This window comes from Mesoplodon bidens (assembly GCF_964165515.1).
Source record: "Mesoplodon bidens genome assembly, chromosome: 17".
Lineage (NCBI taxonomy): Eukaryota > Metazoa > Chordata > Mammalia > Artiodactyla > Ziphiidae > Mesoplodon > Mesoplodon bidens.
The window spans coordinates 22,650,552-22,669,693 of NC_138174.1; the positions used below are offsets into that span (position 1 = coordinate 22,650,552).

Sequence of the window (19,142 nt, forward strand, 5' to 3'; positions counted from 1 at the left end):
TTTTTCCAGGAAAGTAGGACAGGGAGAGAGCGGTACAAAAAAAGTGAGATTGAATGCAAAGGAATCTAAACTGGGTAAGTGACGTGAGTACGTGAAAGGCTAAGGGACCATGAAAAGGTAGAAGAGTCAATGTGGTTGAACAGCTCTTACAGTCAAAATACTAGGAGGGATGAGCTGAAAAATAAGTGTTTGAATCTGAGATTATGGATGAGGTGTAGTGATACTCTGTGGGTGGCTGGGGAGGATGGATAAGGAAAAAGAACTGAGAAGTCAGGGTATTAAAAGTACTACCTGTGTGGATGTTGAAATTCCAAAGAAATATTTTAAAAGTAGTAATAGAGACACAGTAAGTCAGATACTATAATCTAGGAGTGAAGGGTAGAGATTTAGAAGTCAACTGATAACAATAAGGAAGAGTAAAGCTTACTTTACTTTTTACTTTTTCTTACTTTACTCATCTGAAGCTCATGATGGCATGAACTTCAGAGAAACTACGTGGTTTTAGGGAGGAGGTGTTTCTAAAAGGATGTCATCTAAAAAGAAAAATCCATATGTTCAAATGTTAAGCAGGAACACTACATTCCTTTTATTAATCATGCAAAATTGTATGATTTCTTTTGTATAGGAATGGACGGGCAAAATCAGATACTCTTTTTCCAAAGACTGGTACTGCCTTTAACTCTGCCAACTCAGCATTCATTTGTTGTGCTGGTACAGGAAAGAACTCTTTCTCTCCATCTTACAGGGGAGAAAAAAACTGCCCCTTTATCTCATCAGTTTCTCCTACGTATAGAAGAGATTGAACGGTGATTTTAAACTTGCGTAAGGCTTACCCTGGCCTTACACAGGAGTGCCATATTCCCTGCATCCTATACCCATGACAGAAGTTGCTAATTCATATTAGCACTCTTTTTCACAGATTCTGGTTACAGTTTTAGAATCCATTTCATAATAGTTCTAGAGGTACTAGCTACTAATCCAGAATAATTAGTTACTCACTCTATGTCAGTTACTGTGCTAAGCATGTTACATACATTAATTATTACAACAGCCCTATGAGGTTTTACAGATGAGGACACTGATGAGCAAAGAAATTAAGAAACTTCTCAGGGTCATAACAGCTGAAAAGCAGGACAACCAAGATGGAAAGACAGTTCTACTTTTTTCCCCCAAATCTCTCACTTAGTCATTGTATTTTAATTCTTGGAACTGATGACGAATGTCATCGTCATCCTTGTGAGATATTTGACAGTTAATTTACTTTCAGGATCACTAATACATGACGGGGGAAAAAAAAGAAAAGTGAAAGATTATCTACGCTGATTATTTTGTAGGAGTAAAGAAGATGAACTAAAAAGGGGAAAAGAGACACAAGAATGTCAGGCAACAAAGAAGGGAAGAGTCAAGGAGTTCCTGAAGAAGGTAATGAAGCTATCTTCAGAAATATATAACTAAAAGATGAGCGGTAACAAAAAAGTAGTATGATAGGATAATTGTGTTAAAATTAGTAGCAAATTAGAATAGAGGGAAGCTGTTGAAGTTTACCAGGAGAAAACTTATAGAATGTTTAGAAAAAGTATCACAACCTGAAAATTCAGGCCTATAATGAAAATTCATCAACTGCAATTGAGAAATGGTTATGGTACCACTATAATTGTAGTATATGTGCAAATGGTCTAGATAAAAATTTTTAGGACAATCAAAATATTTATACTGTTCCATAAAGTAACAGGTATAATATTGCAGTAGGTGACTTTGAATTGTCTGTTTTTATGGCCTTTGATTTTGGTTTTGTTTATAGTCAAAAAGGAAGAGTACCAACCCTAAATTTAGTTTATTTTTGAGAAAACACAACAATTTTCATGACTTTGAGTGAAGAAACATGTTTCTTAGAATGTTTGCATTTAGATTTTTATTATGTACTTCATTTTGTCTAGCTCTGGCTAAACAAGACACATCTTCATTAACTGATGCTGTCGAGCAAGTTGCACAGCAACAACAATCACAAACATCAGAAATAGAAAAAAACAAAAAAGTTCTGTTCCATTTGCAGGTAACCTGTTTCACACAGTCTTTTAAATGAGTCTTTATGTTCTTCAAAGCTATATTAAATTTGTAACAGAGAAATTATTAAGCATAACTTAATAACTCTGAGGAGGCAACTTAAAATGTCTGTTTTTCATATTTACACCTTCTAAATTATTCTGGTATCCCTAAGTAAAGTCTACATGAGTATTCCAGTTTCATGGAACGTTTTACACATCCAGTGTGCAAACATTCAACAATGTCACTGTGACTATAAATAAGCATAAAAAATATGTCACATAGAATTATTTTAAATTCACTCTATTTGATAGTTTTTCCTAAAATTCTGAATTGAAAGAAGGTTAGGTTTTTAAGCCTGTGTTCTTAAAGCTATGGCTCATGAATTACAAGTTGCCAGTGAATATTTCAGGTAGATAAGGAACATTTCTGTGTTCCTTAAATTTAAAAATATGTTCATAATTCCACCACAGGCATCTGGAAGCCATACTTGTTTTTGTATTCAGCATAATTAGACATAACTGTTCTCTGTTAATATAGCTAAAGGAGCAAAAATGAAACCTGTGTATTTAATTTTTAAAGGTTTTTTTAATTAAGTATAACATAGAAATGAAAAGAATATGCTCTAGAGCAGGGGTCCCCAGCCCCTGCGCCATGGACAGGCACCGATCTGTGGCCTGTTAGGAACTGGGCCACACAGCAGGAGGTGAGCAGCAGACGAACGAGCGAAGCTTCATCTATATTTACAGCCGCTCCCCATTGCTCACATTACCTCTCTGCCTCCTGTCAGATCAGTGGTGGCATTAGATTCCCATAGGAGCGCGAACCCTACTGTGAACTGCGCATGCGAGGGATCTAGGTTGCACGCTCCTCATGAGAATCTAATGCCTGATGATCTGAGGTGGAGCTGAGGCACTAGGGAGCATCTGTAAATACAGATTATCATTAGCAGAGAGGTTTGACTGTACAGAGACCATAATAAATCAGTTGCTTGCAGATTCATATCAAAACCCTATCAGTGAATGACAAGTGAAATCAAGCTCAGGGCTCCCACTGATTCTGCATTATGGTGAGTTGTATAATTATTTCATTATATATCACAATGTAATAATAATAGAAATGAAGTGCACAATAAATGTGATGCGCTTGAATCATCCCGAAACCATCTCCCCCAAGTCCCCCACCCTAGGCCGAGGAAAAACTGTCTTCCATGAAACCTGTCCCTGGTGCCAAAAAGGTTGGGGACTGCTGCTCTAGAGCTGAACTGCCTAGTTTGAAAGAAGAGATTTGCTACTTCCGGTTCCATGGTTTAATCTCTCCATGCTTCTGTTTTCTCATTTGTAAAATGGAGATAATAATAAGACCTGCCTGTAAGGTTTTCATGACAATTAAATGAAATAATACTTGTAAACATTATGTAAGATATACTTGCTGGGGCCCTGGTAGGCAGTATGGGACCAGATTTTGATAATGGCTTTAGGTATTAATGCATCAACAGAGATATGATGATAATAATTATACCTTTGTGGTAATATAGATTTCTTATAAGTATTTGCATTGCATTAGTCACTTTCAGAAAAGAATACATGTTGACAATAGGATATAATACAAAGATAATAATGTCTTAGATTTCTATAAAGACATTTTCTATAAAAATTGTCAATCTTCAAAGAGTTTTACAGATGTTATTTCATTTATGTTGAGGGCCTAATTTCTATTAAGCATTTTGCTGAATATTGTCCTCACTCTTACACTACTCACCATCTATTAAAGAGGGAGACAAATAAGTAAACAAATAATTACATGCAGGGAAGTGGTGTCAACAGTAGAAGCCTAAACACAGATTTAACACTGAAAGAGGAGTTATCGGTTGAGTTTTAAAAAATATCTGGAGTTCACTTGAATGATTAGGTGTCTGGGATAGGTTTGAGGGTTAGGGGGTGAGGAGGACAATATTCCAGACAAAAAGAACCTGAAAAAAATTCACAGAGTCCTGAAATAAAATTGGTACATTCATAGAACTATAAGTAGTTTGGTAGTGGGATAACATAGAATGTATTTTGAGAAGCAACAAGAGATGTATAGTATGATAAAAACTTGAACTTTATTCTAGAGGTGATGGGAGGGTTTTGATGGACTTCAAGCAAAAGAGTGAATGATTAAATTTATGTTTTAGAAAGAGAATTCTAGATGCATGAAAGATACTTGTTATAATCCAATATCAATTTAAGATAAAAACTTCCAGCAAACTAGGAATAGAAGAGAACTCCAGCCAACTAAAAAAGGACATCTACATAAATCCTACAGCCAACAGCATACCTAATAGGGAGAGACTGAATATTTCTCTCCTAAGATCAGGGATAAGGCAAGCATGTGTCTTCTCATCACTTCTATTCATTCTACGGTACTGATAATTCAAGCCACTCCTTGCAAGAAAAAGAAATAAAAGGCATCCAGATTGGAAAGGAGGGAGTAAAACTGTTTTTATTCACAGCATGATTATTTCTGGAAAATCCTAAGGAATCTATTATCTTAAAAAGCTATTAGGACTAATAAGGGAGTTTAGAAAGGTTGCAAGATAAGATTAATTATAAAAATCAGTTGTATTTACATATATTGAAAGAAACTATCAGAAATTGAAAATTTTAAAGCATTATCATTTACAGTAACATCAAAAATATGAAATACTTAGGGGTAAATTTGACGAAAGTTTTGTGTTATAGACTGAATGTTTGTATCTCCCCAAAATTCATATGTTGAAGCCTTAGTCACCAATGTGATTGTATTTGGAGGTGAGGACTTTGGGAGGTAATTAGGCTTAGATGAGGTCATAAGAATGGGGTCCTGGTGGTAGGATTAGTGCCCTTATAAAAAGAGACGCCAGAGAGCGTGCTTTCTGCCATGTGAGGACACAGTGAGAAGGTGGCCCTCTGCCAGCCAGGAAGAGTTCTCACCAGAACCTGACTATGCTGACACCCTTTCCAGCCTACAGAACTGTGAGAAATAAATTTCTGTTGTTTTAGCCACTAAGTCTATGGTATTTTGTTATGGCAGCCTCATCAGCCTAAGACAATATGTAAGACCTGTATACTGAATACTGTGAAACACTGCTGAGAGAAATTAAGGACCAAAATAGAGAGATACACCATTTTCATGAATCATAAGGCTCAGTATTGTTAACATGTGAGTTCTTTCTCTTTTACCTATTGTTTAAAAGCAGCTCCAATCAAAGCCCAGCAGGCATTTTTTAGAGAAATTGACAGGCTGATTCTAAAAGTCCTATGGAAACACAAAGAACCTATAGTAGCCAAAACAACTGTGAAGAACAATGTTGGAAGTAGTACTATTACTTTGTTGTTGTTGTTTTTTTTGGCCGCGCCACACAGCTTGCAGGATCTCAGTTCCCCGACCAGGGATTGAACCCGGGCCCTCGGCAGTGAGAGCCCAGAATCCTAACCACTAGGCCACCAGGGAACTCCCATAATATTACCTGACTTTGAGATTTATTATAGAGTACAGTAATCAGGACAGTGTAACATGGCATAGAGACAGACATATAGATCCATGGAACAGAAGAGAGTAGTATCCAGAAATAGCCCCACACATAACAATTGATTTCAGAGGTGCTCTCATGGACAGAATGTTTGTGTTCCTTCCAATGTGATGGTATTTGGAGATGAGGCTTTTAGGAGGCAAATAGGTTTAGATGAGGTTGTGAGGGTGGGGGCCCTATGATGGGATTATAGGAAGAGAAAGAGACCTGAGAGCTTTTCTCCCTCTCTCTCTCCCTCTCCCTCTCCCTCTCTTCCCCTCTCTCCCCCTCTCTCCCCCTCTCCCTCCCCCTCTCCCTCCCCCTCTCCCTCCCCCTCTCCCTCCCCCTCTCCCTCTCCCTCTCCCTCTCCCTCTCCCCCTGCCATATGAGGACACAGCAAAAAGGCATTTGTCTGCAAGCCAGGAATAGGCCTCTCACCAGTAACCAAATCTGCTGCACCTCGATCTTGGACTTCCTAGCCTCCAGAGTTGTAAGAAATCAAGTCTGTTGTTTATGCCACCCAGTCTATGGTGTTTTTTCGGTTTTTTATTTTTTTTTGTTTTTTTTTTTATAGAAGCTCGAGCTGATTAGGATGAATGCCAAGGCACTTCATTAGAGAAAGGATAATCTTTCAACAAGTGGTGGAGGACAGCTACATGCAAAAAAAGTGAACTTCAATTTCCACCTCATACTATATATGAAAATTAACTCAAAATGGATCATAGGCCTAAATACAAGAATTGAAAGTACAAAGTATCTAGAAGAAAATATAGGAGAAAAACTTAGTGATGCTGGGTTTAGCAAAGGTTTCTTAAATATTACACAAAAATTTTAAAAATTGGACTTCATTAAAAAAACGTTTTTATTTCTGTTCAAAAGGCACTGTTATGAAAATGAATGTGACGTATACCTGCTGGGGCCCTATGGGCATTTGGGTTGTCATAGACTGGGAGAAAACACTTGAAAACATACCTGACAATGTACTTGAATTTATTTATACTGTATAAAGAACTCTTACAATTCAAGAAGGCAAACAACCCAGTTTAAAAATGGGCAAAAGATTTCAATGGTCATTTCATGCAAAAAGATATTGCAAAAGACAAGCACATGAAAAGATACTCAGTATCATCAATTATTAAAGAAATACAAAATGAAATCATAATGAGATTTCATTCTGTACCCACTAGAATGGGTAAATTTAGAAAGACTGACCATACCAAGTGCTGGTGCAGATATAAAAGAACTGGAATTCTCAGACCCAATTATTTTGGAATGTAAGTGATGCACCATTTGAGAAAATAGTTTACAGTTTCTTAAAAGTTTAAAATATATCTACCATATAACCCATACATTCAATTTCTAGCTATTCATTTACCCAAGAGAAATAAAAGCATATATGCACTGGAAAACCAGGAACAACACAAATGTCTACCAGATGAATGAGTAAACAAAGTGTGGTATATTCATACAAGAAATATTGCTCAGCAATAAAAAGAAAGAGTTATTGATATATCTGACAACATGGATGAGTCTCTAATTAGGCTGAGTGAAAGGAGTGAGACTAAAATTGTATATATTGTATGATTCTTTTCACATAAAATTCTTGAAAATGCAAACTAATTTTTGGTGACAGAGCAGATGAATGTTTGCCTGGAAACAGAGAGCTGAGGAGGGAAGGATAGATCACAAGGGATCAGGAGGAACCTTTTTTGGACATGTCTGATATTTGGACATGTGGGTAATGAATAAGTTCACTGTCTTAATTGTGACAGTCTCATGATCATAAAAGTAAGTCAAAACTTGTCAAATTGTAAAGTTTAAATATGTGCAGTTTATTTATATCAGTTATATTTCAATAAATCTATTAACAAAGAAGGAGAAGAGGGGGAGGGAGATAAGAAAGAGGAAGGAAAGAGGGAAGAAAGAAGGAGAGGGAGGAGGAAGAAGGGGAGGAAAAGCAGGAGGAGGGGGAGAGGCAACAACAGCAAGAAGACATAAATTCTAGTGAAAGAGTAGAAGTGGATCGGAGGAGGAATTGAATAAAGCCAGGGAGAAAAGTCAACAGTCTATTAGTTATGTTAGTCTAAGAAAGAGAAGAGATGATGACCAAATTAGTGTAAATGTCATCTCCCTATATTGATCAATAGGGTCAACAGCCTGATCTAGTTGACAGGTCATGTGTCCCTTTCCTGACCATTCCATGTACATCACTCATTCACTCATTTATTAAATATTTATAGAGCACCTACTTTGTGCCAGGTACTATTTTAACTACAGGGAAGATGGTGGTAAAGAAGTTAGACCAGTTTACTGTACCCATGGAGTTTACTTTCTAGTTAAGGCAGGCAAGCAATAAAGATACAAAGTTATTCCATTGGTTGAGGTGTTACAAAAGAAATACAATAGGATGATGTGTAGAGAATAACGGGGAGGAAGGTGGGTAATTAATTTATATTTTGATTCAGGGAAGACTGTTCTGAGGAGTAATAATAAAGCTGAATTGTGAAAGACAAAGACCCCAGCAGGCAATAGCTAGGGATTGAGAATTCTAAGGTGCAGGGAACAATTACAAGTGCCCTTAGGAGAGAAGGAACTAGGCGTATTTCATAAACAAAAGGAAGCTGGAAGTGGGGAGAGTAGTACACGAGAGGGATGACAAAGTGGATAGGGATTAGAGCATGTATGGCCTTAAAAGCCATATTACAGGGGCTTCCCTGGTGGTGCAGTGGTTGAGAGTCCGCCTGCCGATGCAGGGGACACGGGTTTGTGCCCCGGTCCGGGAAGATCCCACATGCCGTGGAGCGACTGGGCCCGTGAGCCACGGCCGCTGAGCCTGCGCGTCCGGAGCCTGTGCTCCGCAGCGGGAGAGGCCTCAACAGTGAGAGGCCCACGTACCGCAAAACAAAACAAAAAACAAACAAAAAGCCATATTACAGAATTTGAATTTTATTATTAGTGCAATGGAAAACCACTGGAGAATCTTGAGCAGGGAAGTAGCATGATATGATTTATGTTTTTAAAGGATTCTTCCGCCTGAAAAATGGAGTCTAGTTGGGGGAGAGGAGGAAGCATGGAAACAGGGAGACCAGTTGGAAGCTGGACTATGCTACAAAGACTGGTCAGAAGTGAGCTGGGATTTTATATATTTTGGAGGCCCAACCATCAAGATTTGTTGGTAAATAGGTTGTGGGGGTTAAGGTAAAGGGAAGAATCAAGAACGACTACTAGGTTTTTAAGTGTCCAGGTGGGAAGTGGTACAGTTTATTGAAATCAGGAAAGCTGGAAGAGGAACATGTTGGGTGTGCAAATTAAAAGTTCTTTCCTGAACCTGTGTAGTTGAGACATCTATTACATGTCCAAATAGAACTGTCGAGTGGACATTTTAAATATTAGAGCTGGAGATAAAGATTGAAGTTAATCAGCACGATGTATTTTTCAGTGTACTTCCCTCTCTTGTCTCTGCCAAGAAAAGGATAGGCTGGGTCTGCCTTTTTAGTGAAGTGCTTCCCTCCCAAAATTATAAATTCATTTAAAGAGGATGACCATACTGGATAGAAGAAAAAGGATAAAGGCCTACAGTTGTATTGGTGGGAGGATCTACAGAATTTGATGAATAGTTAAATATAAAGAGAAGAGAGGGGCTTCCCTGGTGGCACAGTGGTTGAGAGTCCGCCTGCCGATGCAGGGGAGAAGGGTTCGTGCCCCAGTCCGGGAAGATCCCACATGCGGAGGAGCGGCTGGGCCCGTGAGCCATGGCCACTGAGCCTGAGCATCCGGAGCCTGTGCTCCGCAACGGGAGAGGCCACAACAGTGAGAGGCCCACGTACTGCAAAACAAAAAACAAAAAAACAAAAGAGAAGGGAGGAATTAAATATGGCTCCCAAAGGAATACCATTAACTAAGTTTGGGAACATAGGGGTGTGGTAATTTGCATTTTTAGTCCCAAATCTTCATCCTTGTGTATATCCACACCCTTTGCCATTTATCATTATAATGCCCTCCCATAATGGGTGGACATACTTTCTACCCCTCCACTGAGATTTGATCATGTGACCAGCTGGGATGTTATTCAAACAGAAGTTTGAAAAAGTTCCATAATTGGGCTTCCATTCTTCTGCATCTGCTATCATCATGAGAAGGACATGCCTGGCCTGGCCCACTGGAGGATAAGATATATGTGAAGCAAAGCCAAGACACCCCAGTTGACCCAGTTGAAGCCAACCTAAATCATCTTACAGCCAGCCAACCTCCAGACATTTGAGGAAATCCAACCAAAGTCAACAGAACCACCTAGCCACGCCCAGTTTCTTCTCATCACGTGAGCAATAAACACTAGTTATATGTCACCGAGGTTTTGTGGTTCTGACAATAAGTGACTGATACAAGGGAGAGCAGGATGGGATCGGGAAGGGGAGGATTAGTCTGATTTTTGGACACGATGAATTTGAGATGGCCAGTGGCAGCTGGGTATAGGACTTAACAGCCACTTATATTCTGTGAATCATTAGCATATATGTATCTCAAGATCTAAGTATGGATAAGATTACCCAAGGAGTATATACAGAATGAGAGGAGGAAATTATGATGACTGCACCCTGAGGAAAACCTGTATTTGAAGGAACTATCGAGATTGAAAAGCAGTGCTCAGAGATATCTGAGGAGAAGCAGAGAAGAGCGCTGGTAGGTTTTAAAAAGGAGGTGCTGGTTAGAAATGCCAAATGCCTCAGAGAGGCAAAGCTAAATATACCTTTAAACTCATCTTACAAGTGAAGACAGTGAGGTTTGAATAGGGTAATTAAGTTTGCTATGTATGATCACCCCAACTCGTAAATAGTAGTAAGGACACTAGAACCTAGATCTTTTGTGTTTTCAATTCAGGGTTTTATCATTTTTATCATATAGTTTTTCTTTAGCCCACAAATATATTATTAAAATGATTGTAAAGTATCTTTTACATATAAAATGTTAAGACAAAGGATAAAATTTTAATATTTAGAATTAGATGAACATTAAAAATAAGAAATATATAACCCTGGGCTCCTTCTGGTTATAAAATAATTTTGTTACTTTATTACGTCTTCTGTTATGCATCAATTTTTCTATATCTGATAAATATATATTTTTTGTTAAGTGATTTTTCTACACACACTATGGATCAAAACAATGACTTTTCTTTCATGTTGAATATCATGAACTAATAATAATAATGTTGAAATATCTTACAGAATGAACTTCATGAGCTTAAAACACAAATAGCATCTGTCTCTGCAGAAACTAAAGAAACAGAAAGGCAAATTTATCAGCAAGATGCTGCCATACAGAATACCAAACTTCAGTGTGGAAACCTGGAAAATCAAATCAAATCCATACATACAGAAAATGTGAAGCTTAAATTTGACATAGAGGCAGCACAAGAAGATTTTGAGGAACAAATGATAAGATATAATGAATACTATGCAAAAATAAAAGCACATAAAGATAGTTTGAGAGAGGTAGAGAGCAAATGGTCATTCATGACTGAACTCAATGAGAAACGAGACCTTGTTAAAAAACTAAAGACGATGAAAGAGGAACTTATGCGGGATCTCCAGAATCCAGAAGGAAACCTGATGAAACAAGTACAGGTTTGAAATATCACTTATTAAAATGTTTTCTACTATTCCTTTTATTGCAAGGACACTTACTAAGTGATAAACTTATCATTAACTTAATAAAATACCCATGGGTGCTCTAACTCGATTCACAAATTTGAAAACTTCTATAAGTGCATGAGTTAGGTAACAACTATGCCATATGTGCAAATGCATAAAGGAAACATCCCCAAATCCCTTATGGATTAATAAAAATATATAGCAAACAAAATCACAGTGAACAATTAATCCATTTGTTACAGAAGGTGTGACTCACAAAGATGTTGAAACTCTAGCTTCCAGGCTAATGGATCCAGACCAATTAAAATCAATTTAGTGTGCTTAATGCTGTCACACAAACAATATGAATTAATAATTGTACCGTAAGCATCTTTTTCTTAATATTCTTTGAAGACATTGGGAGATAAAAACTTAAAATATCTATTATTTCTTGATAAAGAATTTAAAAATATCCTTTATATCGTAGCTGGGCAATTGCCCCTGTGACTACCACTTTCCTTTATTATTTTCATTTGGTTTTTACTTCTATATTTTCAAATCTAAGGTTTGCTTGTTTGAATAACCATTCTTTGTTCCTCGTACCTATAGAAGTAATATTCTAATCCTGTTTATCAAAATTAAATGTGATGGCTAGTTTTCTTAAATTACAGAAACACTGAAAATCTTAGATTTATATTGACCATTCATTGTTTGATGTGTATATTTTAAATTCTATAAAAATACAGGAAGACATTGCAAACCTAAAGGATAAAATTATAACTGTAAAAGAATCCATCATTGAAAAAACTTGTTTTCTTGAGGAAGAAAAAAAGACACATGAAAAATTAAGAAAAGAAATAGAGGTAAGTCTTAATTATCTGGATTTCAATGTTTTATGGGACCATTTTTTAAACTTTTACTATAGTCATAATTTCCATAGTTTACTCTCAATTCCCAAAACAACTAGAGAACAAAAAAGAACTACAAAAAGAAGTTGATAAGTCTAAACCATTAATAGATAAGTATAGAGACTCCTTCATTCAAAAATATTCAAATATATTAATATATTCAAAGAAAGCAAGTACTCACTCTTATTTAAATCTGGTCTAGAATTCTTCCAGGTTGCATTCCACCAATTTTGTACCCAATTAATGGCTAGAAAGCAGAGGCTAATACTGTATGTGGCTTTTTCAGATTGGCTTCTTTCACCTAGCAATATGCATTTAAAATCCTTCCATGTGTTTTCATGTCTTGATAGTGAGCTGAGTGATAATTCCATTCTCTAGATGTACCACTGTTTATCCATTCACCTGCTAGAGGACATCTTTCTTGCTTCCAGGTTTAGGCCATTATGAATAAAGTTGCTATAAACATAAAAAAAAAAGGAAGTAGAAGCTATCCAGTCAAAAATATGACCATTCCTAGACAGAAATTAAAGACTCTTCAAAGTAAAGTAAAGACAATGGAAGTATTGGTATTCTAAACCCTTCTGACTTCCTATTTGTAATTTTCAACTGTCCAATTAAAAACAACAAACTGATATGTAAAATTAAAAGTGAAACTAAATTTGAGGTGCCCCTGCAGACCTCTATAGTCGTCATTGTTTAGATGAGGGCAGAACAAAAATGGAAAAGTGTACGTTGTTAAGGGCAAAAAAATAATTTTCACCCTTAAAAATTACTTTGGAAAATAAAAAGATGTATATTTTCAACTTGTTTGTGTCTAATTTGACACAATAAAAAAAAACCTGAGGAATTTGAAGACAAAAACCCTCACCTTTACAAAACATTCTCTTCAAGAAACACCATGGGGCTTCCCTGGTGGCACAGTGGTTGAGAGTCTGCCTGCCAATGCAGGGGACACGGTTTCGTGCCCCGGTCTGGGAAGATCCCACATGCCGCGGAGCGCCTGGACCCGTGAGCCATGGCCGTTGAGCCTGCGCGTCCGGAGCCTGTGCTCCGCAACGGGAGAGGCCACAACAGTGAGAGACCCACATACCGCAAAAAAAAAAAAAAAAAAGAAACACCATGATTTTATCTTATATTTTACTAGCAATCTAAATAAATGGGTATTTTTTTTACCCTTCTAGATATCAAGATTTATTATAAAACTATAATAGTAAGAGTATATAAGTGGCATAGAAATAGAAAAAATGATTAATGAAACAGAAAAAAAGAATCCAGAAATAATCCATCATAAATGGTACAAACAAAAATAAGTTAGCCATATGAAAAAATAAAGACAATTTTGTAATAAAATTAGATTCCTACCTCTTAATACATACATGCACATGCTTCCACGAGGATTGAAGACAATATAGGAGACAAACTTAACCATTTGTGTTACAGAAGTATTTATTTTAAAAGACACACAGACATATATGCAAACTGCATGATTAAATGTTACTTTTGACTATACCATAAATTTCTAGATTATTGAGATGCAGCATAACAATAAAGAAGACAAGACTCATTTTGAGAGAGGGTATTTGTAACATATATAAGTGACTAAGAGATAAGAAAATTTCAAACAAGCCATAGAACACTGGTAATATGGTATGAAAAGTCTTACCTTTCAAAACATGAATATCAAAAAAAAACCCCAATGGAAATGATGAACAACCTTGCTAACAATAAGGGGTTGATAATTCAAACCACAATAAGGCACCATATTTAGCCTGTCAGTTATCAATATTACAATTTGTAAGATGTGGACCATCTGAATTCTAAAATACTATTGGTATGAGTATAAATTGGTAAAAGCATATTGGAGAGAAATTTGAGATTCTTAGTGATTTTTATTAAGGTATAATTGTCGTAAGAGTAGGTACACTATAAGGGTTTAGCTTGATTAATTTTGACAATTTATACATACACCTGGGTTACCAAGACCTAGATCAAGATATAAAACTTTTGCATCGTGCCTGGAAAGTTTTCTTGTCCCTTTTCCTCAGGCTACTACTATGCTGATTTTGAAAACAGCTTTATTGAGATATAATTCACATACCATACAATTCACCCATTTAAACTGCATAATTCAATGGGTTTTAGTATGAATACAGATCATTTGTAACCATTACCATAGTCAATTTTAGAAATTTTCATCACCTCAAAAGAAACCCCATACCCTTTAGCTGTGCCCTCTCCATTTGTCTATTGTATTTACCCATATTTTTACTCCACCATATTCTTTCTTCCTTCCTGATGTTCTAAGATTTCCTCTTTTATCATTTCCTTTCTCTTTAGAAAATTTCTAAATTCATTCTTTTAGGAGAAGGCAGCTGGTGGCAGTCTCTGGGTTTTTTCTTTTTTTTCATCTGAGAATGTCTTTGTTTCCCTTTCATCTCTGAAAGATATTTTGGTGGATATAGAATTCTGGGTTGACAGTTCTTTTCAGTTGAAAAATGCTGTGCCACTTCTTTCTGGTCTCTATGATTTCTAACAGATAATCCACTGTCATTTGAATTGTCTTTCTCTCTACAGATAAGGAATTTGTTTCTTGCTGCTTTCAAGCTTTCCTGTCATTAGTTTTCAGAAATTTTACTGTTATATGTTTTGGAACTAATTTCTTTGGATTTATACTATCTGGAAAATTCTCCGCTTCTTGTTTCTGTAGGCTTATGTCTTTTGCCAAATTTGAGAAATTTTCAGCTCTGATTTATTTGAATACTTTTGCAGGTCTGCCCTCTTTTCTCCTATCCTTCCAGGACTCTGATGACACAAATCATAGGTCTTTTTTTGATATAGCCCTACAGGCCCCTGAGGCTCTCTTTGTTTCTTTTTTTCAGTCTTTTGTCTCTCAGTTTTTCAGATTGAGTAATCCTTAGAGTTCTATCTTACATTCACTGATTCTTTCCTTTATCCCCTCCATTCTGCTATTGAACCATCCCATGAAATTTTTTATTTCAGTTACTGTGTTTTTTCCATTTGGTTCTTTGTATCCTTTTTTCCTTTGCTGAGACTTTTTATAATTTTCATTTGTTTCAGGCAATTCATAATTACTCATTGAAGCATTTTTATGATGATCAGCTTTAAAATGCTTGTCAGATAATGCTAACTTCTGCATTTTCTTGGTGTTGGCACATGTTGATTGTTATTTCTTACTCAGTTTGAGGTCTTCCTGGTTCTTGCTTTGATGAGAGATTTTCTATTGAGATCTGGACATGTTGGGTATTATGTTTTAAGACTCTGGGTCATTGTTGCTTCCAGGTAGTACTGGAAGTTCAGAGTCTCCATGGACACTCGTGGAGGGAAGAAGGGCTTCTTGTTACTGATAGTCAAAAGTGGGAGTTCTGGCTGCCCACTAGGCTTCTGTTGATAAGCCCATGGCTGGGAAGGGCAGGAGCACCTCTTTACTGCTCCCGTGTAGATGTGGCCTTGGTATGCTGAGCGGTGGTAAAAGCCCTGACTCTCTCCACTTGGCCTCCTCTGACATTCTCCCAGTGAGGAGGGGGAAGAATGCCTTGTTACCACTAGATGGGAGTAGAAGTCCAGCCTCCCCAGATGGGCTCCACTCACACCAGAGGATGTGGTTTGTTACTTTCCAGAGGGAATGAAAAGTCCTGGCTCCCCACTCAGCCTTCTCTGACACCGCCCCAGCAGGAGGACCAGGGCACCTTGTTATAGCCCAGCAATGGTGAAAGTGTAGGCTTTGCTAGTGTGGGTGGTGGTGGGGCCGTGGTTTTTTCTGTGGTGTTTGACTTGAGTAGTTACTACCTAAAAGTTTTCAGTCTTGCATAGTCTGCCTTTTCCCTGGTCCTTTGGCTAGATAACAGGCTTTTCTTGGAGTTTTTTGTTTTGTTTTGTTTTGTTTTGTTTTTGTCTGCACCTATTAGCATTTCCAGCTTGCTGTCTTCCCCATATCCAGTCTAGGATATATGATGCAAAATGAAAACCCAGGGAACTCATTACCAAGTCGTTCCTAGGATCCTAAGGTCTCCAGCCAGTCTGCCTTCTCTCCACCTTTCAGAAGCTTCTTATGCTAATATTATATACAGTGTCCAGGGATTTTAGTTGTACTTAGCATGAGTAATAGGTATATGAAATGCATCTACTTTATTGTGACAGAAGCAGAAGTGTACATAGGTATTTTTAGTGGTAAAGGGTGATATAAATGTCTACGAATGATAGATTTAGATGGAATGTCACTGAGCTTGAGACTTCAGTTTTTAATGTTTTCATCAGTATATTTCTTATCGTGAAATTTAATAAACTCTTTTTTAAGCTTTCATAATAGGGTTACTAAAGATCCTTTTAGGCTTTTTAATTTTAGTTTTATTAACTCTAATGCATTAAAAATGTAGTCCTCAATTCTATCACAATGTTATGGTTGAAAAAATGAAAATCTAAGAAATTAGAGATTATCTGTAATAAACTATAACACTGAAGGACAAATACCACAGCCACAGCATTGTCTTGAGAACACTACGTTTTTTTCCCAACAATTTCATTTATTGCTTGATGAGAATTTATCATTGACACAGGTAACTTCTTTCTCAAAACAACTAGTTTTTTAAGAGTATAAATTTAAATATCAGAAGATCTTTATTATTTCTTTTTTGAGTCTTTTTTTTTTTTTTTTTTCTATTCCTTCTGGATGTTTTTAGCCATGGTCTTGGTACAGTTCATGGTCATCTTTTGCCTGGATTATAGCATTCTTTTGTTCTAATGTTTAATTCTTTCAATATTTTGTGCTTTGCATGTTTAATCTTGATATTAATGTTGCTTTTTACATTTTTGATTAAGAAAAACTGAAAATGTTTTTTGAATTTTACATGTTTTTTTTTTTAGTCAAATGAATGTTTTTGGTAATTTTAGGCCATGTCTGAATGAAAGAAGTATTTCCAAATAATTACCCCAAAATGCCTTTTTTCCCTATTGTCTGTCCTTATATATATTTTAGAAGAAAGGAACTAAAGAGAGGAAAATAAAGATAAGTTATGAGTCACTGACGAAGAAAAGTGGGGAAGCAAAATACAAGGCATACAAACAGAAAGCTTCAAATACAAAGCATTAAGCAACAATCATTTTTAAAAACATGTTATTTGTCAAATCCAGGAGTTTTCAGGGAAGGGAAACTAGAGCAGTTAAGAAGTTTTTAGCAAATGATGAGTGCTGCAAGTAACATTTTGTGATAAACAGGTATTGTGTAAAGCATTTTAAGATTTATTAACAGTTACTCTTGCCTAAATTTTGTTCAATTTGAGCTCCAAATTTAAAGGACAGGGGAAAATTTAGAGTGCTTTTGGAGCTACTAGGGATCAGGAACAAAATACGTTTCACTTGTTACAGTGCAACATGCAGGTTACACAATTAACTAATCCATTCATTTACTGAGGTCAGCCACAGAAATGATTACACAACTAGAAAGCCGGTCCTACACGAAAAACCCAAAGAAGCAAAGGTTAAAAGGTAAACTAAAGGCAGGGTAAGAATGATTCAGATAGCTAGATAACATGGTAACAAATTATTGTCTTACAAAAGGTACAAGAAGAAATGTTCAGTATTATTAAATCTATTGCTGTTTATTGAGTGCCTGGTATTTTTCAAGCACTTTGTGTAGGCTATCCCATTTAAATTCTCACAGTAGCATATTTTACAGAATTTCAGAAAATTTAAATAACTTGTACAAGGTTATATAGCTAGTGATAAGGAACAGAATAGAATATGAGTCCACGTCTTTTGGACTGTACTCCCAATCTTTTTAAAAAATGGTTTTCACTTCTGTGGAAATATATTCTCCTTGGAAAAGATTAAAATTTTAGAGGGAAGGCTAAAGTTCCTTTGACCACTGCCTCCCATTACATTGCTCTCTTATCACACTCACCTCTTCCTAATGGCAACCGCTGTTTGGTGTGTGCACTTGGGTAAGCATGAGTATGTATGTATATATACACATGTGCATGTACACACGCACATGAACACACATCTATGCATAGGGGAAGATTACATAAAGTACCATACATATAATTTTGCAACTACTTTACTTACTCAATAACCTATATCATAGTTTTTTTTTCATGTTAATACCTATGGGCCTACATTATTCTTTTTAACTGCTGCAAAATATCTCACAGTATGACTATACCTTAATTTATATAAACATGCCACAACTGATAGACATTAAGTTATTTCCAGCGTTTCACTCTTAAAAGTAGTGTTGTAGGGCTTCCCTGGTGGCACAGTGGTTGAGAGTCTGCCTGCCGATGCAGGAGACGCGGGTTCGTGCCCCGGCCCGGGAGGATCCCACGTGCTGCGGAGCGGCTGGGCCTGTGAGCCATGACCGTTGGGCCTGCGCGTCTGGAGCCTGTGCTCCGCAACGGGAGAGGCCGCAGTGGTCAGAGGCCCGCGTACTGCAAAAAAAAAAAAAAAAAAAAAAAAAGTAGTGTTGTAGTGAACATAGTACACACACCCTTTGATCAAGAAGTAGAATTACTGGGTCATAAGATAAGTTCCATGATCTTACTAATATTTAATATGTTCTCTTAATAATTATCACCACAAATAATAATAACTTATGTTTGAAATCATTTTATACTGTTTTAGGGATTCCTACCCCTCATCATGAGGTTGATTGAGTAAATATTAAATTTGGCCTTATTTGGAGCCCCCAACTTCTGTGTTATCTCCCTTCAAATCCTTGGCTTTAACTTGAACTGCAGTTGCATTGGGGGCAGGGGTAAAATTTCAAGGATCACAGTGGGGAAAAACAGCTATAATGCTGAAGAACTGACCTGAGAGCTTAGCATCTGCCCACTGCTACTACTGCCACACTTTAGGAGTAAAGACCATACTCAGAACTAAGAACTAACACACAACTAGACTAAAGGCCTAGATCTAAGAACAAAACTGAAATGGACACTCTCTAGCAAAACTATAAAATAAAGTCTCACAAGTTCAAGATGATCCACCAATAACTTAACTGTTAGAACAAAATTC

The 19,142-nt window shown here is 36.7% G+C and overlaps 1 protein-coding gene across 3 annotated transcripts in view; it reads left to right on the plus strand.

Moving 5' to 3' along the window:
* The first annotated feature begins 1,338 nt into the window (after nucleotides 1–1,338).
* The window catches only part of CCDC122 (coiled-coil domain containing 122), a 38,520-nt gene continuing 20,716 nt past the window's right edge, over nucleotides 1,339–19,142 (plus strand). For all 3 annotated transcript variants that reach the window (XM_081214853.1, XM_081214852.1, XM_081214851.1), the window contains exons 1-4: nucleotides 1,339–1,422; nucleotides 1,938–2,053; nucleotides 10,801–11,199; nucleotides 11,952–12,068. In XM_081214853.1, coding sequence (XP_081070979.1) covers nucleotides 1,377–1,422; nucleotides 1,938–2,053; nucleotides 10,801–11,199; nucleotides 11,952–12,068 — 678 coding nt within the window. In that variant the 5' untranslated portion in view covers nucleotides 1,339–1,376. The remainder of the gene's footprint in view (nucleotides 1,423–1,937; nucleotides 2,054–10,800; nucleotides 11,200–11,951; nucleotides 12,069–19,142) is intronic.